The following is a 25,387-nucleotide window of genomic DNA, read 5'->3' as shown; positions in this document are numbered from 1 at the left end:
TTATATCTTAGATCCAGGTTTGGATTTCTTAAAAGAAAACATTTTCTGCTGCCAAAGTAAGGTTCAGTGGAATGGTTATTGTTCATGATGTAGTCAAGTGGTCCTATATCACAGCTGGATGATCGGAGGTTTCTTTTGGCTACATGGAAGTTGATTCTGTCATTGAGGTATTCGGGTCCGGTGTTGTGTATGAATGAATGATGAATGATTACACATTTGTATAGCGCATGGCTACCCTTAGGCATCCCAGCGCATTAAGTACCTACTCATTCCTCCAGCTCAAGGGAACAAACGTTTTTAACTGTTTCCTGAAAACAACATAATTAGGTTCCCCTCGGATGCCGTCGGGAAGCTTGTTCCAAAACTTCGCGACATGAATGCATTTGTAGGCGTGGGTGAGGATTTTGAAGGTGACCGGTAGGCTTCCGAGGGCGGTCTGCCACCAGGTGGTGTTCCATGCAGAAGAGGTGGTTCCGAGGACAAGGACTTCTGTCTTCATAGCATTGATTTTAAGGAAGCTGTTGGTCATCCATACTGACCTCTTGCATTTGCATGGCGGTGGCAGGGGCTTCAGTGAGGGAGAGGATGAGCTGAGTGTCATCCGCGTAGGAGACGATGTTGAGGTCGTGTTGTTGGACGACAGCAGCGAGGGGGGCCATGTAGATGTTGAAGAGGGTCGGGGTCAGCGGTGATCCTTGTGGGAATCCGCAGGTGATTTCAGTGGGATCGAAGAGGAAGGGCGACAGTCTGATACTTTGGCTTCTTCTGTTGAGGAATGATCAGAGCCAGTCTAGGGCTGTTCTTTGTATGCTGGCTTTGTGTAGTCTGATGACTAATGTGTGGTGGGAGACGGTGTTGAATGCTGCTGATAGGTCGAGTAGGATGAGGGCTGCAGAGTGGCCTTGGTCCAGGAGAGTTCGGATGTCATCTGTGGCAGCGAGTAGGGCAGTCTTGTGGCTTGGTTGCTTCGGAATCTGGATTGGGATGGGCCGAGGATGGCATTGTCTTCTATGAATCATGTCAGTTCCCTGGTGACTGTTTTCTCTGCAACTTTGGCCGCAAAGGAGAAGAGCGAGATGGGCCGGTAGTTCTTGAGGTCGGTAGGGTCGGCTGTTGGTTTCTTGAGCAGAGGCCTGACTTCTGGGAAAGTACCCGTTTCGAGGTTGGTGTTATGGTGCGTTGTAGTTTGGGTGCCATGGCTAAGGCGGCTTTGTGGTAGATGTGTGAGGACAGAGGTTGGTGGGGGCTCCTGAGTGGATGCCTTCCACGGTTGAGGTGATGTCTTTTGCTGTGATAGGCGTCCAGGTGGAGATGGTGGGCTGGCTGGTGTGTCTGGGGGGCGGGCCGGCTGTGGGGTCAGGTGGAGGGAGGATGAAGTTGTCGTAGAGGTTTTTGATTTTGAGGTGGAAGTAGGTTCCAAGCTTTTCGCAGAGGTCTTGGGACTGGGTGATGCCAGTGGGTTCTCTACGAGGGTTGGGGAATTCCTGGATGACAGTGAAGAGTTCCTTGGAGTTGGTGGAGTTGGCGAGGTTTCTGGTGCGGATGAAGGTCCTCTTGGTGGTTCTGATTAGGTTGTGGAAGTCTGTCATGGCATTCTTGTACGTGGTGTGGTTTTCGGGTGTCTTGGTGTTTCTCCAGTAGCTTATTTTTTTAAATGACACTGGCATTAGGATGTTAAGCTGTCCGTAGCCACCAGCCAGGATGACACCTGAACAAAAGCATAGCTGACTGCGTGAGGAATTGAGGTGGACCCAGCTGGAACTGAATATAAAATGGCTCGCTCACCCGAAACACAACAGTTCACATGAATAAGAATGGACTCCCATGGCTCCCCTCCTTGACCTGAAAAACCTTCCAAATAAACACACACGTCAGTGGCTGTGGGCCCAAGCTCACAGTAAAAAAAAAAAACGTACTTGGAAGTCTCTGCACTCAGCCACAGTTCCGCTTTTGTTTGCTAACTTTCCAATGCTGGCTAGAGGACCGTGTCACACTGTTAACTCAGAGACTCCCGGGGCCTTTAGAACTACTGCAGGTGAGTGCAGTCAGTGGTATCTTAGCTCACTGTAGTCCGTCGCCTACCGATGGTGCTTTTAAAGCCGTCTGCGCAGCACATTCCTGGAACAGACACAATTCTGTCTGTGCCCCCACCATTGAACACAAGTGAAGGCCGGGCAGCAGGTGTTAATCCCTAATGAGCATTTATTAACATCGCTCACTGCGGCAGGGACACATGACTGATATTCGTCTCGGGCGCCCTCAATCGGAAGTCTGGGAGTGCCTCTAATAGATGGGCAGTGCATACACTAATGAAAATCCCATAAATATGGGCAATCAAGTAACACCAATGAAAAGTTAAAACGGGAAGAAACAATCTACCGGCCGCTTTGCTCCAATCGTTGCTGCGCGGAGGATCTTCACTGATTTTAATATTTTTCACGCAGCCTCCAGAACATTATATTGAGGGACTCCAGCCAAGCCACCCTTAGCTCTCGCTCCACTTTTAAGTCTGTCTCACGAGTGCTGACGTCGCGGTAGCCATTGGGCACTGTCTAACCTGATGTCAGACGCATGGAGGGAATGCCCAGCCGTCATGTCGGAAATAGCCTATAGTTACTTTATAGCACTGCAGCTCAGTAAAGTCAACCCCAAAGCATACTGGGAGTTGTGTGCTTTCCAGAGCACAGCTGCCAATCTAGTTTTTTGTTTTAATCATGCAGCATTACTGAAATATTTCGCAGCGCTACGTCTTCATGGCAGCCATGCCACATATGCGTGACTTTGCATTTCAGTGCGGTGATGCGGATCACCACACTGAAATGCTTTAGCGTCACGCTTGATGTGTGACACTTGGCAGGGCTGCAGGAATCCTGTGATTCTGAACACATCCATCGCGTTATCTCCCCGCGCCTACCAAAAAATGAATGTGTCCTTGTGTAATGTAAGTGGTCCTCATGTAAAGCGCTTCAAAACAACCGGGTCGAGTTCGCGCTATATAAATCTGCAACAGAAAAACTTGTGGGAGGGTGGCAGGAAGCAACCCGAACAGCGGGAGGGAAGCTGGTTCAGAAGAAACACGGAAACCGTGCGGGAGGGTGTAAGCGGGACTTCAACTTCGCCTGTTCATTGAAAGAGGTTTATTGAAAAGTTTGCTTATATTTATCATGAATAAATACAAAAATTCCTTTGCCTCTTTCTGCGAACGGGCCCTGCGAAAATGGTAAATAAAGTGCGGCCAGTTAAACACAAACACGTTGTCGTGTATACTTAAACTAAAGAACTGGGGGTCTTCAGGAGTGGACCCCGTGCTTGGAGTATTAGCTGCAGCCCCTTTTCACTGCGGCGACACGTTCAAGCATAGATATCACTGCCCCCACTGGTCGTTTTGGTTGTAGTTGACACACGGTGGCAGTATACGATACGGAATGTTTTCCAAAATAGCCTTGATATCGAATAGCACGGACCTCCCACGTGAAGCAGTTATGAAGTTAGTGAGACATCCCATGCATCTGAGCGCGGCCGGTCAGTTACAGAGGGAACAGGGTTATAGCAGTTCTAGATTAATGTGCCGGGTGGCGGCAGTGATCAGGCGGGCGGAATGGACGATTGCATGCATAGGTACTTCATCTCTGGCTGATGTTGGTTTGTATCGCTATATAGCACATAGTGTTTGCTTGCTTTGAGTGCTCATAGGCGATAATGTATTTCAGTGTATTGTGTCTTGTCCTTTAATAATTCCGGTGTACGCTCGGCAGCAACAGGGTGTTCAGTGTTTAGGAAATGGTGATTTCTTTCTTGGGCCAGGTTGTTAATACAGAGATGCTCTTGCAAACAACGCCCTGACGTCTTTCCGTGCAGTACCACAGCCCCTGTAGAATCTGGACGGCGAGGAATCGCCTTATAAGAAAGCCATGAACTGCTTAGGTGTGACCTACTGTCGATTGCTCTGGCTCTTCTACCCAGCCTGCCATGTGCAGTGCTCTGGCTCCTCCAGGGCGCCTGCTGTAGAGTTTTCTTTTTATTTTATTTATTTATTTTATTTAATGCATTTTTATAAAGCGCGGACTTTACCCGAAGGTGTCAGAGCACTGTACAATAGAACCAGTTACGTTACACGAGAGAACTGTTACAGGAATGAAACCAAAATAAATAGCATGCCATAGAATCAAAACAACGCAGACATAAGGCACACAATCTCAAGCATAGACTGTGCAAACAAAAATATGAATATGTATGACAAATTTTACAATGACTAAAGAACTTCCTGGCGAAAAATAGCAGGCCATAGAATCGAAACAACGCAGGCAAAAGGAGCACAATGCATACAGAAAGACCGGTCCTGTAGAATTGTGCTAACAAGGTCCCTGTGATCCAGCGGGCTTTTGGAAATATGTCATAAGCAACGCTACCCAATTCTACTATATACACCATCAATCAATAAACTCTCATAAGGCCCATAAATCTAACATGACATATTATAACCAAGTGGATCATGTGACCTAATTAACCTATTCACAAATTATATACAACCATGGTAATTGAATTCATCGTACTATACAAACCTACAAGCTAATTAAGCCACTGTGGCGATAAGATCGAACTATGAATAACCTATACATATGAAAATAACAAGACCAGCTTGATTTCCAAAGTAAGATTTTTATTAGCTACTCATTCGGAAAATGTATTAGAGTTTTTTATTAAAGCATTTTTATTTGAATCATTGCAAATAGTTATGACAATTTTATTATGAATCAAAATTATTATTGCAAATGAAAAGTTATCAGCTTGGGCATTTTTCAAAACCTAAGTCCCTAACTAATGCTAGCTATAAGGAAAATTAAAAGTAAAGTCTTTGAGGGCTCTTACGTGCTCCAAGAGAAGTCCAACAGCATAACGCCCTCATCAAAATGTCTGCAAGGAGAAGCATAACTCTTCTACGGGGCAAGAGTTTTTATACCTTTCTACGCTAAGCTAATCTAAAATTGTATATTTTTCTCTGCTGAAATGAAGTCCCATTGGCTCAAAAGTGACAAGCGACATGTCACCAGATTTCAGAATTACAGTTCCGTCATCATTCTTAGAGACCATTGTCTCCGGTTTTCAAAAACGCAGTTTCCTCCAGTTCGATACATTGGAAACAAAAGGACGTTTTCAGCTTCCTCGGATGCATGAAAATTATAAGCCTTTCGCCAGTTCCTGGCCTTGGCCTTGTTCGGCAAAGAGAATGTCATCTCATCGTAACAAACTTTTCAGACGGAAAAACTGAAGTCATCACGGACTTATTCTGGCTCCAAGCAGATTTTTGCAAGCACTGAAAGTTTTCACTAGGCCCAAAGCCTCTTTATTAACTAATGTATAAACAAACACAAGAAAATAATTAATGCGAGAAAAATAATTTGTTTTGTTGCCACCCTTTATTGCTAATAACCAACCCATTAGTTTGAATTAACTAGCAGAAGCAAAACAAATAAAGCAGCATTTTATATCTACCATTCTTCTTATTATCCAGCAATGTCCTTTATGCACCTATATAGAATAGAGTGACACCACATAGACAGGGAAGCAAAATAAGCACATGCCATTTATTCTAAACAGCTACAGTTAATTTTTGACATGACAAATAGACACGATTAATTTATTATTTTCACAAACAAGGAAATGCAACATAATGCACGTTTATGAGCACAGATGTTAGTATCCCGCGTTTGTCAGGTGTAGATGCAACTTAAACTAGATTAAATTAATACATACACAATACAATTGTTAATTTTATTATTTTATTATGGAAGTGTGACTTCACGAGTCGAAATGAAAAACATTTCTGAATCTCGCTCCATCAACTCCCTCATCTGGTGATTAACCAATCACCACACCACACCACACCCAAAAATTTTGTAAAAATTTTTATCTTAAAAGAAAATGGTTCGATTTCATTCTGTAGGTATTTTCTAAAGACTAGTTTCAGCAAAATCTTTACAACTCTCATATTGAGCTCTGCGCAACTCCTCAAGTTCTATCTCTTTCTCTTGCTCCTTTTTGATTTTATAAATTCTTTTCTTTTCCCTCATGTGCTTCTTTCTCTTGTGTAACATACAACTGATCTTTGTCAAAACTATCACAAAAATTATTACAAACAAAGGTGTTAGAATCTTGCCAAGAACTGATCCACCAATCTCTTGAAACCAGGTTTTGATTGCTTGGAATCTTTTTGAAAGTCGTTCTGAAAAATCATCTTCTTCTAAGGGGACTATTTCTGAATGCATATCTGTGATGTTTCTAATGTACATTTCAATATTCTTACTCTCATCTGGAATATAGGTACAGCAATACTGTACATGTAAAATGCCACAGACTCCTCCCTCTTTTGCCAGGAGTATGTCTAAAGCAAGGCGATTTTGCATCGCCATTGATCTGACCGCAATAACCTCCACATCCACTAACTGAAAACCACCTGCTGTGTCAGTGGACAATCTGTCAACAATTGTGGACAATTTTCTGATTCTTCCTGCATTCAGGATTATACCTACTAAGGGTATCACTGCCTCAAAGATGTCTCCCAAAATTTCTGAGAAACTTTCTCTTCTATATCTGTTTGTATGGCCACTGATTTCAAAAGAACCTTCTGCATTTCTGTCAACATGAAAAATCTTGGGGAACACAAGACCAACAAAACATGTCCCATACCAATGATCTGGGAGATTATAATAAGCCTTATCTCCACAGACAAAATAAATCCCAGGAAAAATTGGATCTCTGCCACCTTTGAATCCCCAACCCCCCATTATTTAATAAGTGTCCTCACAGTTGCTAGCTCCTACAAAATAATTATCAAACAGTGTATTGTCTCTCCTAATGCAAAGCTTGCCACTAATTGGTTTGTCTATGTGAATTGCAACATTTTCAAAAGATTTGCCATTAAGCTTAGCATCCTCTTTCTGCCAAAACTTAGATTTGGTCTGTTTGACCATCTCATTTCTTTTGTAAATCGCCCTTCTCTCCTCAACAAGGTTCAGGAAAGTCTTTTCCTCAGCTCTCAATTTGCAAGTTAAGTTATTTCTGTATGCGTACTCATAAGTGAGCTCATTAGTTATTAAAAAGAAATCCCTCATCTGTTTAGCTTGTTTGTTTATTTAAAGCATTCTCTATTCTCAGATTAGCAAAGATCTCATCATAGTTGGAATAATAATACTCCAACCGACCAGTTTGGTAAAATAAGCTAGCTATCACACTGCATGTTATGCCATAAGTAAGAGGAAGCATATTATATGTCACTCCCTCAGAAACAGAAGCAGGCAACTTTACACAGATATAACAATCTTTGACACCCATGACTTTAACGTACTCTCCCAAAAGCCTTGAAAAAGTATTGCTAGAAAAATCACCAACAGACCTGTCCTGATGAACATCTGGTCTATGATCAATAACCTTGTTAGCTTTGTGTGTTGCACTATATTTGTTTTGACTAACTGAAGCTTTGCTTGTCATATTGACCTTGTACCTCTCCTTATCTATCCCGAAAGGAAAGATGACAGCTAAAACTAACCAGAGCAGAATTAATATGAGCACACACACCAGAGTCATCTTACAGCATTTCTTAAAAATGGAACATTTTGAAGTACTACGCGACATTACATAAGGCATCTTTTTTTTTATTTATTTTTTCAAAACTTATTTACACCTCACACCCACCTTTTAATTTTTTTTTTTTTTAAACCCTCTAACAATTTTTCTTCGACCTTGCGTCACAAGTTATTCTCCAACTAAATACAATTTCTTCGACCTTGTGTCACCTAACACAATTTCTTCAGCCTTACGCCAAAAACAGAAACCTAAACTTAATCCTAAATTCTAACAGGTTAATACTTCAATCATTGTCACTCATTTCTTCCACTTCTTCTTCCTGACTACTGCTATTTATTTCAATTACAGGTGGTATTAATATATAAGCCCATTCAGGAGACTTATATTTCTGATTCGGTCTCAAAACTCTCTTTGTCTTTCTAGAAATCACTTCTATTTTCTTTCCCTTTTCAACTTTCTTTTCTGGATCCCCTTGACTACTTATCTCGTTCACCTGCTCTTTTGATCTTTTCACTAACCTGACTCTCAACCCTCCGTTTTCAGAGGGCCAGGTCTCTCCTTTTCTCAGGATTTTTCTTTTTGGTTCAGACTCATTAGATTCTGTTTTCCATGATCTTTTCTTCACTCCTCCTTTTTGACATTCTTCATCACTTTCTCCAGAGTCACTGTCAGAAATTTCAATCGTTTTCCCAGGATCTTCTCTAATCGGCAGCCTTACTCTGTTAGGAACAGCACTCCTTCTCCCATCACTGGTACTCGGTAATTCGTCTTCGTCCAATTCTTCAATCACCTTTAACTTCCCAGATCCGGAATTCTTGTTCCTGCTTTCAGAGCTCGTTATCTGCCTTTCGATACCCTCCTGGTCTTTCTTCTGAACTTGATCAGACTCGTCTGTTGTTTCTTTTTCTTTTCTCGATTCTTTATCAGGTTCTCTCTCTTCACCTGTTTCCTTTTCTGTTACTTCTGTTGATTCTTTATTTAACAGATTATTTTCTTCTTCAGAATCTATTTCAATAATCTTCAATTCTTTTCCAATCAAATCTCCATTCACAGATGGTTTCTCCAGATGTCGACCACTCTGTCGATCTTCAATATCTGGATTTCCTTCTACTTCTTCTTCAGAGTCTGACTCATCTGTCGTATCACTCTCTTCATCAGAGTTTTCAGGTGTAGGTATTGGAATAGTATGACTTGGATGTATCCACCTTTTCAATCCTCTACACTTCACTGCATTCGTTGTAACAAGGATCACCTGTCTCGGTTTCTGCCACCTTGGGATCAAACAGTTCCTTCTTCGGTGAACTTTCGTTCTGACCCAATCTCCAGGTCTCAGATCATGTGTCTGCACTTTGTCTTTTGATTGTGTTTCAGTTCCCACCTGATTAGATACAGAAGTCACTACGTCAGATAGACGCTTGCAATACTCCAAAATCGCACTGTCATTAATACTTAACAGTTTTCCTACAGGTACATAAGCTTGCCTCATCACTCTCCCCATAAGGATCTCGTGAGGACTCAGACCTGTCTTTTTATCTGGTGTACTTCTCAAAGTCATCAGAACAAGTGGAAGAGCATCTGTCCACTTTACACCTGTATCAAGACACATTTTCCCAATTCTATTTTTTATTGTTCCATTAATCTGCTCTACTACTCCAGATGCCTCTGGTCTGTATGCACAATGTATCTTCTGCTCAATGTGTAATGCTTCACAGATCAATTTCATCAGTTTGTTATCAAAATGTCCCCCTCCATCACTCTCAAGAGTGACTGGGAAACCGTACCTCGGTATTATCTCTCTAAGCAGCAACTTTGCCACTGTAATCGAATCACAATGACATGTTGGAAATGCTTCCACCCATCTTGAAAACAAGCACACAATCACCAAAACATATTTCAAACAGTTGTGTATTGGCATTTCAATGAAATCCATTTGTAATCTGGTAAAAGGACCACCCTCCCGACCAATGACTCCCGTTCCCACAACTGATTTCCTGTTTGGGTTCATATGTTGGCAAGTCAAACACCTCTGACAAAGAGACTCTTCAATTGTCCTAAACTTGGTATTAAACCATGTCTCTTTGAAGAGCCTGAACATAGAGTCTCTTCCAATATGACCAGGACCATGATACAATCTGGCCATATCAGCAATCATGCAATTTGGTAAGACTACTCTGCCATCTTTGTAGGTCCAAACACCATCCTCATCTCGTGGTCTACACTCTGCTCTCAACCATGAGTTTTTCTCATCATCATCAGCTTCATTTTGTAAGTCCCTAATCTCTTCCCATGTCTCAACAACAGATGTTAGCATTACTGAAATTGAACCAAAATCTTTGTTTTTTCCCCTATTAAGTCCAAATTCATTCTTTGCACAGAATTTCACCATTTCGTCTGCATAATTATTACCTTTGGTGATAAAATCTTCACCTTTTTGATGTGCTGCACATTTCACTACAGCAATCTCCTTTGGCAATTGAATGCCATCAATCAATCTCTTAATAAATACTGCATTTTTGATTGGAGAACCTGGTGATGTCATGTAGCCTCTCTGAGACCAGAGCTGTCCATAATCATGCACAACTCCGAACCCATACTGACTATCTGTTATTATAGTAACTCTCAAATCTTTTGCTATTTCACAAGCACGAATCAAAGCAATTAATTCAGCCACCTGTGCTGAACGAATTCCTTCTAGATATGATGCTTCTTCAACATCTGCAACTGTGCAGACTGAGTATGCTGCTTTTAAAACACCTCCTTCTGATCTTAGACAGGAGCCATCCACAAAGAGGACAAGATCTGACTCAGGCAATGGTACATCTTTAATGTCCTGCCTTGGCTTGGTACAGTATTCCATGACATCCAAGCATTCATGTTCCACGTCATTTTCATCAATATTTTCAGTGTCAGGTAACAGTGTGAAAGGATTTAAATTCACACACCTTGCAATTTACACATTATCAGATCCCAAAATAATTTTTTCATATTTGGTTAGTCTGCTGCTTGTCATGTGCTGCGTTTTACTCCTTGTAAGGAGAATTTCAACTGAGTGCGGAACATAGACTTTTACAGGAAATCCCATTATTATTCCCTCACTTTGTTCCAGGCTAACACTTGTTGCTGCAACTGCTTTTAAACAACCTGGCAATGCCTTCGCAACCGGATCAAGAACTGCTGAGAAGTAAGCAATAGGCTTTCTCATGTTACCATGTCTCTGAATTAACACAGACAAAGCACATCCTTCTCTTTCACTGCAGTATAGTTCAAAACCTTTTTCATAATCTGGCATGCCCAGAGCTGGAGCTTCACATAAGCTTCTTTTTAGTTTCTCAAAAGCTTCCAACTCAATATCAGTAAGAACAATTGGATCTTTTACATCTGATTTTTTCAATCTCTGTAGTGGCTTCGCAATTACCGAAAATCCACTAATCTATTGCCGACAGTAACCAACCATTCCCAGGAACATTCTCACCTGTCTTTGTGTTTTTGGAGGTTGCATTCCCTGAATCATTTTTATTCTCTCGATTGTCACTTGTCTTATTCCTTTTGCAATTCTATGACCAAGGTATTTTACTTCTTGTTTACAAAACTGCAACTTTGCAGGAGACACTTTGTGTCCCTCATCTGCCAAATGATTCAAAATTGTAATCGTGTCTGTCACACAATTATCTCTCGTCTTTGCTGCGATCAACAGATCGTCAATATACTGCACTAATGTCGATTTTCCTGGCAAACTCAAATCTTCCAAAGATCTCTTTAACAGTTCAATAAAGATAGAAGGACTTTCTGTATACCCTTGAGGGATTCTGCACCATGCGAGGGTCCTACTCTGGAATCTAAAAGCGAAGATTTCCTGGCTTTCTGAATGCAATGGAACAGTAAAGAACGCATTGCAAAGATCAATGACAGTATACCATTCTGCATCATGCGGAATCTGGTAAAGAATGACAGCAGGGTTTGGAACAACTGGGCAACAAGGAACCACAATCTGATTAATTTTTCTCAAATCCTGAACTATTCTGTACGTTCCATTTGGCTTTTTGATCCCCATAATCGGTGAGTTACAAGGACTACTCTCGATTTCTTTCAAAACACCTTATTTGATGAATTTTTCAATTACAGGAATAATACCCTCACTCGTTTCTGCCTTCATTTTATATTGAGGAATGTTTGGAAAGTCTATTCCCTGCTTCACTGTGATTTTGACTGGATCGACATGTTTCATCAAACCCATCTCATTTCCAGTCAAATCCCAAATCTCAGATTTTACTGTCTCTTTCAATTCCTCTGGCAAATTTTCTTTATCAAAGGTAGGAAACAATTTTTCTTCTTCTGCCTCAATCATTAGCATAGTTAGTCTGTACAACCCATCTTCCTCCATGGTTTGTAACTCAATTCCACCAGGTGAACAATATATTCTGCAATTCATTTTGCACAATATATCTCTACCTAGTAAATTCACTGGACTGCTATTACAAACTACAAATCTGTGTTTGTCTTTAAAATTGCCTATTTCCACATTCACAGGATCAGTAAGATCAGTCTTCATCTGTTGATTACTGACTCCGACTACTTGGATGGTATCCCCAGAGAGAGGTAGATTTTCAATTTCCACTGATCTAACAGTAGAACGAGTCGCACCAGTGTCCACAAGGAAAGTGATCTCTACATCATTCACCTTTCCATTTACAAATGGACCAGACTGGTCAACCTCAAGAGTGGCTCCAATTACACACTCTTCCCCCTCTCTCGGGCACCGTCAGAAGCAGTCTTCAGAATCACTTTCTTTGTTTCCTGTTAACAAAAATTGTCCTGATGCACTTTGCAAATTTGGTCTTTGATTTCTTATTACCTGATCACATCCGCTGAAACCAATTTCTCGATTGAATTTTTGACTTCCCCCGCAATTTGGAAAAGGGGGCAACGGAATCTGACTCTGCTGCTGGGTCAACTGCTGTTGTAGCTGTCGCTGAAGACTCAGTTCACTCATTTGACGCTGCAGCTGCAACTGTTGCTGCAGATCAACATCATTCTGCATCTGTGGGTTAAATGATGCATTTTTAAACTTACTGGGTGGGTTTTTACACTCGTTTCTCCAATGTCCAATCTCCCCGCAGTTAAAGCAAGGCATCGTTTGTTTTAATTTTTCAATTTCTGGATTAAACTTTGGCTTATTTGGATTATTAAAATTACTTTTAAACTTTCCTTGACCTTGATTCTGATTCTGTACAAAATTTCCATGTGGCACAAAATTCCCATTTTTATTTTCAAGGCTTGCTATCTGTTGTTCAGCTACTTTTACCTGTGCCCACATTGCTTTTTCCTTCAGTTTCTTCTGTTTGGCTTCGAACTCATCACTACAGTATTTTGCTTTCCTCAAAATATCATCAACCGAATTTGATTGCCATCCAACAATATTATTCCTGATCATTTCCCCAATTTCTGGTCTAAGACCATATACGAACCTGTAAATAAAATGGCTCATATCTTTCTCATCTAATTTTTCATAACCACTGTATTGTTTGAAAACCAATAATAATCTTTCATAGAATGAATGAACTGATTCTTTCGACTCCTGGTTTGTTCTGTTAATTTTAACCCAATCTACTTCTTTTGGGGCGATTTTTTTTTTTAACCAGTAAATCACTTTTTCATAGAATTTCATGACCTCCGGTGCTGGAGCACCTGTCTCCTTAACTCGTTCTGGTTCAGCTTTTGGCCAACTTATAGCAATTTTGCATTCTGTCCATAGATCTGATGGGACAACTATGTCAAAAAAGCCATCCAGATCAATCCACAGAACTTTTGAAACTTTAATAAACCTGTCTACTTGTCGGTACCATTCCACAGGTTTTTCCCTCACCCGAGGAAAATCATTAGTGAAAAGTAAAATGTCCTGTCTTGACCAGGGAACATGTACATACCCTCCACCTGCGATTTCTCTCATTGGAAATTGTTTAGACAGATTATCCAACCTATCCAACCTTTCGTCTTCCTTCTTTTTAGTCCATTTCACTCTCCATTTACTCAAGTCACCTAATTTCTTGATATAAACAATCAACTCTTTTATGTGCATAATTCTTCCTCCTGTATTGAAATGTTCAATATCCTTTTCTGTAAAATTTAATCTGTAATGTTTTCCTAGGTTTTTCTGTTTGTTCAAATCAATTTCTAATTCTTCTGCCAGTTCTTCCAGCTGATCATATTTATTCTTTATTTTCCAATGCTTGCTTTTGCTGATGAACAGGAGTTCATCATCTCTGTAAATTTTTAAACTGTCAGGACCAATTGTACCAATTATTAATTCCTCTAAATCTGCTTTTAATTTAGCAACATCAAGTTTTGAATTTAATTCTCTTTTCTCAGGTGACTCAGCATCTGACTCTGCCCCCATTGGTGTCTGGTTAAAAGAACCTTGATTAAAAGTCAAATCAGGCATCCTTGATTTTTCACGATTAATTTCAGATAAATCTGAATAAAATTTTTCAGCTACTTTTTGAATTTCTGCGTTTAATGGAATTGTTAAACCTGGCTGTTTGATTTCCTTTTGATCGAAAACAGGCTGAACAGGACCAATCGTTACTGGAACTGTCACTGCTTCCATACTCTTGGTTATTTGCTGAATTAATTTTTCTTTCGATCTCAGGTATTCTGAAGTATTTGCAACTTCCTCAATCCTGTCAGTTCTCATCAGATTTCTAGGGGCTTCCCTTTCCATTGGAAAACTTCTGCTTTCATTATAGGCACTAGAATTAGTTCTTGTCTCAAACTGTTCTGGAGTTCCAAAAGATTCACAATTATTTGGGTATAATTTTGGAGAGTCATTTACTGGGGGTGCACTAGGAGTGGTTCCAGTAGAAACCGTTGGAGTGGACCAAGAACGAGGCTGTCTCAAAGGGGCATTTTTATTATTCGTTGTATAAATTTCTTCTAAAACTAGATCCTCTGTTTCATTATCTATAACCATATTATTTTTCTTTTCAGTTCTTTTTCCACCTGGAGACCCTAGAACCATTTCCCTAATTAAATAGAGACCATCACACATATCTCCCTGTCTCCAAATACGCATTCTATCTTCATGCGTTTCTCGTCTGTAACTCGGTGTTTTTGGAGGTCTCTTAATCCCATTTGCTTCTCTCTGAAGTTGAAACATCTCCTCTTCCCACTCAACTAAAGCTTCAAATTGTGTCGGTCTAGGCCGTGGTACTAGAGCTGACATTTTCTCTCTCAGATTTCTCAAAACCTTAACATTAAATGAACCATCATCCGGCCAAGCCAATACGCCGTCGTCCTTTGTGTAATTTTTCCAAACATCAAACCACAGGACAGTATGGTAACCATATTCACCTTCCATATACGCTGCAGGTGTCTTGTACTTATGAAGTAATTTACCACCTCGCGTTTCAATTTTCTTGTCCGGTGAAAATAAATTCTTAAATTTTTGAAGTATCGAAGTCTTTTTCTCAACATGTTTAAAGTAATAAGTCATTTTTAAATCAAATCCGCTTAATCAGAAATGATCGTAATGCTTTCCTGGTTGTTCCGTAACACCAGCCAATCCGTGCGCGAAACTCACCAACAAGCCAATCAGGTTCGAGCTACGTCACCACCTTGCTCGACCAGTAAAAACAGAGCTTTCCACCAAAGCCAATCACCTTTCAGCTCAACAAAATCACGTGAGCCAATCAGAGTACAGCCTGTGACGTATAGTACCCAATCCTTGCGCGGACCCTGTGACGTACACAACCGCTGCGGTTTCTCGCGTCTCACTCTCAGCGCTCACCCCTCCTTCACAAAAACTTTTCACAGCGCCATTTTAAAGACGCTTTTCTTAATGAAATTTGATTAATCCACAACAAAAAGAACAAACCATTTGTCTGTTTCTCTAAATAAGATGATAGTTTTACAGACACACGAGAAATTCTATGCGTGGAATAGACGACGCTATTCTCACAGAATATGCATTTGCCGGTAAAGTAAACCTTTACTCTACCCTTCACACACGTAATAACGAACTCGCTTCCCTCTGAATGCACATAAAGTGGCAATTCAAAGTTTGACTCGAACAGAATTACAAGATCATTTACGCACTTTCAAACAGAAAGTATCCCTAACCACACACACATGAAATCTTGGCGGGACTCTAACCCCCCTCTGATAACATGAATCGTCAGTAAAATAAGCAACGTTATCCTACCCTTCATTCAAGTGGAATTAATTCTATTACTTTCCCCACAGAGAGGTTTACAATGGACACAATGTCCTTATACTCAAAGTTTCGATTTCTTAGAAAATCCTCACTATTCATGCATTCTATCTTACACACCTATATCCCTAACACGTGCTGCGCGACGACAACACTTGTGATACACGACGATATCACAACAAACAGATCAAATGCACTGTGTAACTTGTGACTTTACACGCTGGCCACACTACTCTGTACCGGTACAACTAGGATTTTCCACGTCGGAAAAACCCTTTCGACTACACATAACACAATTGAACAAACTCAACATATGTTAATCATCGATCCTATGCAACTACCATGTAACATATCGGTTACCATAGTAACCATCCAAATCTGCTACCAGAAAAATTGATCCAGCTGGCTTTTGGAAATATGTCATAAGCAACGCTACCCAATTCTACTATATACACCATCAATCAATAAACTCTCTTAAGGCCCATAAATCTAACATGACATATTATAACCAACTGGATCATGTGACCTAATTAACCTATTCACAAATTATATACAACCATGGTAATTGAATTCATCGTACTATACAAACCTACAAGCTAATTAAGCCACTGTGGCGATAAGATCTAACTATGAATAACCTATACATATGAAAATAACAAGACCAGCTTGATTTCCAAAGTAAGATTTTTATTAGCTACTCATTCGGAAAATGTATTAGTTTTTTATTAAAGCATTTTTTATTTGAATCATTGCAAATAGTTATGACAATTTTATTATGAATCAAAATTATTATTGCAAATGAAAAGTTATCAGCTTGGGCATTTTTCAAAACCTAAGTCCCTAACTAATGCTAGCTATAAGGACAATTAAAAGTAAAGTCTTTGAGGGCTCTTACGTGCTCCAAGAGAAGTCCAACAGCATAACGCCCTCATCAAAAGGTCTGCAAGGAGAAGCATAACTCTTCTACGGGGCAAGAGTTTTTATACCTTTCTACGCTAAGCTAATCTAAAATTGTATATTTTTCTCTGCTGAAATGAAGTCCCATTGGCTCAAAAGTGACAAGCGACATGTCACCAGATTTCAGAATTACAGTTCCGTCATCATTCTTAGAGACCATTGTCTCCGGTTTTCGAAAACGCAGTTTCCTCCAGTTCGATACATTGGAAACAAAATGAAGTTTCCAGCTTCCTCGGATGCATGAAAATTATAAGCCTTTCGCCAGTTCCTGGCCTTGGCCTTGTTCGGCAAAGAGAATGTCATCTCATCGTAACAAACTTTTCAGACGGAAAAAACTGAAGTCATCACGGACTTATTCTGGCTCCAAGCAGATTTTTGCAAGCACTGAAAGTTTTCACTAGGCCCAAAGCCTCTTTATTAACTAATGTATAAACAAACACAAGAAAATAATTAATGCGAGAAAAATAATTTGTTCTGTTGCCACCCTTTATTGCTAATAACCAACCCATTAGTTTGAATTAACTAGCAGAAGCAAAACAAATAAAGCAGCATTTTATATCTACCATTCTTCTTATTATCCAGCAATGTCCTTTATGCACCTACATAGAATAGAGTGACACCACATAGACAGGGCAGCAAAATAAGCACATGCCATTTATTCTAAACAGCTACAGTTAATTTTTGACATGACAAATAGACACGATTAATTTATTATTTTCACAAACAAGGAAATGCAAAATAATGCACGTTTATGAGCGCAGATGTTAGTATCCCGCGTTTGTCAGGTGTAGATGCAACTTAAACTAGATTAAATTAATACATACACAATACAATTGTTAATTTTATTATTTTATTATGGAAGTGTGACTTCACGAGTCGAAATGAAAAACCTTTCTGAATCTCGCTCCATCACCTGCACGTCACTGTAAATGCAGAGAGATGACCGTGGACTCGTACCTTGGTTTTAATGTGTGCTTTATTTTTCTTCTGTTTCAGATTCAACCAACTCGGGCGACAACATGTACACATTAATGAACGCAGTGCCCCCGGGACCCAACAGACCCAATGTAAGGATCCGCATATTCCGCTTGTTTCAGTAAGAAATGCTGTATCAAACGGATGGATCAGTCTCGGATCACTCCTTATATTAGAAACTGCATTGCACTTCTGTCGTCAGTTACAACTAGCTCGATGACGTCAAACATCTCTGCAAAATTAATTAATGTATCCATTCTCTACTACTGGTTTTTTACTTCAAATGTGATTGCACTTCAAAATAATGGCTGCTAAAATAGTGAAACCTGCTGTCTCCGAGGACTGTGAATACTGCCCAGTGTTAGCCATTCTGATAGAGCCAGGCCGGCATATTCTTGTAAAAATATTGCTTAAACATTGTGATAACTGACGATCCGATTCACATACGCTTTTGACTTTGGGTGCAGTGCAGGAAATGAGGAGGATCCGGGCAGATCCCAGCTCCTGCAGCTTCGATTGAACTTAGGGTGACCAACTGGCATGAGTGCAAATTCAGGACAGTGAGGGTAAAAATTCAGGACAAAGGGTCAAATTCAGGACAAAACTTCGGTACACAAGGTACGTTTTACAGACACATTAAAGGAGGTTGAGTAATAGTATATAAGTAATCCCATCTATATCCAAACATATTCATCCATTTGCAAACCTATCCATCATGTAACCTTCCGTCCATCATTTCACTCATCCATCCATCCACCCTTTCACCCTATACATCCGTACACTCATCCATTCACTCTTCCACCCAATCATCCACTCATCCATCCAGCCACTTATCCACTCATCCATCCAGCCATTTACCCTTTCACCCATCCTTTCACTTACTCATCCATCCATCCACCCAGTCATTCATCCTTCCACCCATTCACCTTTTCAGTCATTCATCCATCCTCCCTTTCTCCATTCACCCTTTCGCTTAGCCATCCTTCCTTCCATCCATCCATCCATCCATCCACCCATCCTTCTACTCATCCACTCATGAATCCATCCATTGTCCCTATCACTCATCCATCATTTCACTCATCCATCCACCCATTCACTCACCCATCATCCACCCGTTAACTCATCTATCCATCCTTTCACTCATCCGTCCACCCTTTTACCCATCTATCTACCCTTCCACCCATCCATCTATCTATTTACCTTTTCTCTCATCCATCCACCCATTCACTCACCAATCATCCACCCTTTCACTCATCAAGCCATCCTTTCGCTCATTATCCATCTATCCATCTATTCACCATTTCATTCATCCATTTACCCGTTCACTAATCCATCCAGCCATCCACATATCCCTTCTCTTACTCACTCGCCCAACTTTTCATATTAATTGTGAGCTGAGCCTTTGGCTGCAGAGTTGCAGACAGAAGAGGCTCATCCAGAATTTCTCCCTTGCTTTAGTTCATAAAGCAAGGAGTGGGGTGGGGGGAGGATTCACTACACCCCTGCACATAGGCAATCTGAAAAAGTAGAAGGCATGAGTCGTGCATGATGCTCAGTGCCATGCCATGACGTGACTGTGACATGGTGTTGTTTCCAGGGCTTTTAGCAGGATGAAAAGGGGGGGCTCTCAAATGGGGGTGGTTGATGTAATTAAGAGTTTGGCTTAAAACATCTTAGCAACAAATCTCTGCTTAACATAGTGTACCGCCCAACTGGTATTTTGCCTCTTCTGTCATTGTATCCAGATATATAACACAAGTAACGTTACACCTACAACAAGCCAGAACTATTGGTTTTGTCAATGGTTGCTAGTTGCATAAAATAAAAATGCCGCAACCATGGCTTCGTTGAATATAATATTGAAACTGCACTTTTCTAAAGTTATGAGACTGAAAGAACTCTAGCCCTTTGTTTCACTAGCTTTTTTTCATGAACTGGATGCTGTAGCAGCATTGGCGCGTTTGCATATTCCTTCCATCTCCCCCAGGCCGTGGCAGGAGGAGGCCATCCCATGTAGTAAGTAACACTCCAAACTGGCCAATTGTCATTCTGTATGTGGCAATCAGCCACATACAGAATGACAATGGGCGGGTGAGGGCTACTTGTGCGTTGAGGAGGAGTGCGAGGTGGCCCCATCAGGGGCTGAGGCTTCATGCAGGGAACAGTGCTATTCCCTGCAATACTCAAAATTACGGACAAAAAGCGTCCGTAAAACCATATTACGGACAGTCCGTGAAATTTACGGACGGTTGGTCACCCTAATTGAACTGCGTCCGGGCCGGCCACAGTAAAATACGCTGACTTTATCCTTGTGTCACCAGCAAACACCAGATCACACAATCGACTGCGCCCGCGCTTTGTCTTTTTAGCGTTCAGAGCACCAACCTGGAGGGAATGACAGAAGTTTCTTTTTTTACTTTGAGCTGGGCTAAATACTGCCTCACTTAAAGGTCCATACATACCTGCCAAGGTCTCAGATTGCCATGTGTGACATTTTCCGAATTTCAATCTTAAGAGTGACATTTGAAGGAGTATCAGTGACACTTTCTCGTGAGCAAAATGAAGCAATGAAGTCGAGGGAAACATATAAATATCACAAAGTACAACCATTTGTGTTATGAGACACTATACTAGCTCCTCAGTGCACCCCTGCTGACCTCTGTTGCAGGGGGTGAAATGTCTAGTAGGCATTACTGCACTGTGTGAGGTTGACATCAGTGAAGTTTGAATGGGAGCATCTGAAGGCAGTGAGAGGCCTAGCGCTAGGAAGCGCTAATGTGCACACTCCAACTGAGCGTCAAAGAGGCGGAAAGGCGTGGATTGAGAGACACTGGGACACAGATACAGTAACAGACGCGTTTTTACAGACACTGGGATTTAGAGAGATAGACATGGGGGCATAAAAACATGGGCAGACTGTCACTGCAACTCAATGCAGACACTGGTGGAAAGGTACAGGGAACTCACACCAAAAGGTAGGGACGCATTAATGAGGCATAAAGGTATGGGTGAATTGGCGCTGACAATTACAAATACAATGCAGAAAGATAGAAACAAACTTAGAGAAACTGAAAGAGACCGAAAATTGGGTAAACGGCTAAAAACAATGAATGTGGCCTTAAGGGGGGTGAAAAGTGAGGACATGATGCCAAAATCAAATGCATGACTATTGATTGCCCAGACCCAGTAACCCGAGCCGTTTTTTAATCATCACATGAGGAAGCACTCCCTAGGCTAATGTTTACCCGGTCACCAGTAAATTATGCTACAAAATGTCACAAAACAATACATTGTTTACTAACGACCCAACCAAACACTTCACAAAGTCAGAGAATAGCAAGTCTTAAAGCAGTCAGATGTATTGCTTTCCTGACTGGAAAGCGGAGTTCCAACTGCTGATAACACTACAGCTGCCAAAAATGGTTTGGGGAAGCAGTGGGGCATGTCATCGGCAGCCCCTCTCTTACTTACACTCCCTCTTATGATGCCGCGGCCGCCGTGATGCGGACAGCACACAGAGTAACTGCCAGCCAGCGCCCGGCACGCCTCCACGAGTCCGTGAAGTTTATCCGGCCCTGACTTCCTTCCAGACCAGGACATGAGGTCTCCCCCCCCCCACCCCCCCTCCTTCGGCGCCAGCCAGTGCTCAGCCACTGTTGAGGGCAGGCCCTGCCCGGGTGTCTCTGTATTGGGCACAGCACTGCCTCGGCCGGGTGATGTCAGCACGTGCAGCTGGTGGAAATTTCAATGCAGCCAGAGCAGGGCTATTAAGATACATTGTAGCAGGCTGCAGCAGTGATCATTAACATTACTGAGCCTGTGCTGTTTGCAATGCCCATGTGGGCAAGTCTGCAGGGAGCAGCAGAGCCAGCACACTGGTTTCACAGGCGCCGGCACGCCCGCTAAGAGACTGAGACAGTGACATTGAAATGCGTGACAATGCATTTCAGTGAGGTGATGCGGAACACCACTCTGAAATGCGTTCGACTCAAATCTGATGCGTGATAATTGGCAGGCCTCTCCATAAGCACTCTTTATTAATTCTAGCGGGGAGCTCGCTGGAGCCTTACACCTTGATCTTACTTCCATGAAGAGAAACAAAGAAAATCCACTTGTCACTTCACAAATGTTTAAAAGCTCAGAGTCTGATTATTAGAGAACGTTTTTTTTTTTTTACTTTACCAAACTGATTATGTAGGAGATATACTCGGAGCTTTAAATGGGCCGGTACTGTCGGGTACGGAGTGCCAGCACTTTTTCATTTTAAACGGGCGAGTACAAGCACTTCTCAGAAACAAGCAGGTATTCTGGTATGGAGTAACTGCACTTCTATTTCCCCATTTCAAGCACTGATATACTTGTACTGCAAGAATATCAGATGTATCTGTCTGTGGGAGTAGTTACACTAATAGCCATTATATATCACATACTAATTTAGTTTTTTTTTTCCTTTGGAAGCGCTGCTTATCTTATTGTCTGATTCACATCACTTTGTCACACAGATATTATGCTGATGCAATGAAGCATATAAGTTTTTGTATGCCAATGTACAGGAACTTGTTCAGTAAGTATGTTTTCAGATATGAATTCTTTTCACTTTAAAAAGGGGACACAGTACAATTTCTGAGTTCTGCAATGTTATCCTATGGAAGGAAGAACATGTTCTACAAACAGGTTCAGTACATCGACTTACGGGACCAATCTCCAGCAGTTAAGGTGAGTGGTGCACAAGTTCCAAGGCAGCATCAAAAGTACTCCATCAGTGACACCAGGGTGAAAATCAGTGACAGGAGCCTAATGTGTTTCAATGGGGACTGGTCTCTGTAAAAAGAGGCTGCAGACTCTGGCTAGGAAGCCAGTCGGGCTGAACTAGCAAGTGGGATCAGGCCTTGCAGTGCTCTGAGACTGGAGACACCTTTGGTCCTCTTCTCTAAGGTCCACAGGCGACGGGTGCAGAGGTGTCTTTAGGTGTCGGGTTTTTCTTTACTGGAGCAGTCGCGGGAAGAGGGGGCCTACTTGCGGAGGCTGCAGGCGACGTCGTGGAGTCCAGAAGGGGTGAAACCACTATGGACTCGAGCTCTGGAGGGCTGGGGAACCTTTTTGGCACAGTTTGCTCACTTCAGCTTGGGCTGGAGGTGACGGGTGCAGGGGCTGCTTCAGGTGTCTGGTTTGGCAGTTCCAGAGGCCTCAGAGTCTTCTCCTTTGGAGTTCTTTAGAACAAGTCTGCTGTTCACAGGAGGTCTTGAGTCTTTTTAATAGGCAGGCAGTCCTCCCAAGTTTCTGAAGTCAACCGCTGCAGGGTGAGTCGACTTTGTGTCGAGGGTTGCAGGCAGGCAGGCATTGCTGGGTTCAAGTCAGGCGCTGTCTTCAGTCTTCTCTGCTTTTGCTGCTCTTCGGTTTCCTACTTCTGATGTCGTCAGGATTTGCTTCTCTGGTGCCAGGGACTCCCCTGAATACTACATTTAGGGGGCTTTAGAGGAGTTAGGGTAGTAGCCAAAGGGCTACTGTACTACTCCTCCTATATTACCACTTCCTGGGGGAAGTGGACCTAACCCTGCCACAGAATTCCAAGGTAGCACTTCACAAAGATGGCTACCTCTTACAATTTGTGTCCTCCTCGCAGTACTAGTTCGGGGGTGGCATGCCTACCAGACTAGTTCATCTTCCTGCCTGTCTAGCGCTAAGTGGGCTCTGGACAGGGGGTTGCCAGATTCGCATTCCAAAAGCAGCAGTTCCTTGGAAGCTCTCTATCCCTAGGAGGCTAATGAGCAGGATGTCCGGTGGAAGGGGGTGGTATACCCTCTTCCTCGATAGGCTTTTGTTCCTGACCTCCTGAGAGCAAAAGGCTCTCACCATAGGAGGTCAGAAACCTTTCTCTGGTGGCAGGCTGGCAGAATCCAGTCAGCAAGCACACCAGAGGCTGGTAGGTTTTCAGGGGCATCTCTAAAGTGCCCTCTTGGTGCATGTTATGATAAATCTAACACTGGCATCAGTGTGGATTAATCAAGATGAGATGTTTGGTACCAACCATGCCTATTTTCAGTGAAGCCATCATGTAGCTGGGGAACACTTTTTTCACCAGTATCCATGACATTGTTTAAGATGGCTTTCCTGGTCATTTGCACTGGCAGCAATAGGGCTGACCAGCACAGGGGCATATCTGCTCATGCGGATATGCCCTCTCATATAATATTAAGCACCCTGCCTTAGGTCTGTCAGCCCTGCTGTAGGGGTGACTTACAAATATCATATGCAGTGGTAGGGACATTCTCACAGAGATGTGTGACATGTTGTGTTTTCACTTTTGTCTGCCCCAAGACACAGTCTACAATGGCAGTCATGCATGTGCTTAGTGAGGGGTTCCTTAGGGTGGCACAATTCATGCTGCAGCCCTTAGGGACCCTCTGTGGTACCTCTGACCCTTGATACCATGGTACCATTTACTAGTGACTTAAAGAGGGTGGTGAAAGTTCTGCCATTAGGGGAACAATTGAGCATTTTTAGAGGATGAACACTTGTACTGGGGACCTAGTTAGCAGGGACCCAGTACACTTCAGTCAAAGTTGTATCTAATACCAGCAGAAAGTGTGTGTGTTAAGGGTGTGGGGAGGCTGCAACAAAAGCCCAGTTTCCTACAATGTATAATAAGTCTTTATCACTACCCAGTAGAACCCTTTTAGCACACTTACAATAATGAAAGATTGAGAAAAAACTGTTAGGTTCTTGTAGTTTGCATGCAGGTCTTTGACGCCAGTTCTCAACTCACTGCGCTATGCTACTGTGGTGTGCTATATTACAGCGGTTGCAGTTGTAACTTAAGACCTACATGTAACACAAGGATCTCTGTGGCAAAAGCAGTGACCCACTGAGCTGGCTGCATAAAATGCAAATCATTGACCTGCATGTTCCATGTTGGGCTTTACCCTCCATGCTATTTTACGTTGAGTCAAACCTGTGACTAGACTGCAGACAGAGCTGGGTGCACATAGATTGCTGCAGCAGGGGCTGTAATAACTTAAGGTATTTACATTTTTTTAAACAGCAGCCTGTTTGTGACCAATTAAGTAAGCTAGAACAAATGTATCAATTTTTTCCTTGTTGCCAATTATTTTGGGCAGAGGTTTTTAAAAAGTAAACAATTAAATTGTCTGGTAGATGATCCTCCTCTGCCCCCTCGTCACCCTCTTTCTGTCCCACACTGTGACCGACAATTTATGGGTTCTTGGAGTAAATTTGCTCATGCAGAAGGGCAGGAATGTCAGCTTTTCTGAGAGGGGTACTTTACCGAGTGCAAATGGACACCCACAGACTTGCATGATGATGGGTATTTCCATGCAGACAGTTCTCCATCCTATAAACACATGGACATTGGCTCATAATAAAGGTCAGGACAAAGGCCATTACCAAGGTCTGAAGGGGCTTAAGGTGACCACCATTTTCAATATGAGTCTAGGATTGGGTTTCCAAAGGAAAAATATTTTCCGCATGGAGAGAAAGTGCCTTTTCGTCATATACATGTCTAAATTTTACACATAAGAGCGCCTGGAAATCTACATCTGGTATAGTATTCTTAGGATAGTTACGGAATCCCATAAAGGTCTGAAATTTGATCAATGCATGAACTTATGAGAACACATTTTGGACATTTATGTTTGACCTTTTTTA

At 41.9% G+C, this 25,387-nt stretch overlaps 1 protein-coding gene across 6 annotated transcripts in view; it reads left to right on the top strand.

Annotated features, from left to right (window-relative positions):
- SSBP2 (single stranded DNA binding protein 2) overlaps window positions 1–25,387 on the top strand; it is an 875,377-nt gene that overhangs the window by 809,897 nt on the left and 40,093 nt on the right. For all 6 annotated transcript variants that reach the window (XM_078675324.1, XM_078675321.1, XM_078675326.1 and 3 more), the window contains exon 13: window positions 17,744–17,814. In XM_078675324.1, coding sequence (XP_078531450.1) covers window positions 17,744–17,814 — 71 coding nt within the window. The remainder of the gene's footprint in view (window positions 1–17,743; window positions 17,815–25,387) is intronic.

The sequence above is a fragment of the Lissotriton helveticus genome, chromosome 2_1 (genome assembly GCF_964261635.1).
Source record: "Lissotriton helveticus chromosome 2_1, aLisHel1.1, whole genome shotgun sequence".
Taxonomy (NCBI): domain Eukaryota; kingdom Metazoa; phylum Chordata; class Amphibia; order Caudata; family Salamandridae; genus Lissotriton; species Lissotriton helveticus.
This window is presented reverse-complemented; position numbering and strand designations above follow the sequence as displayed.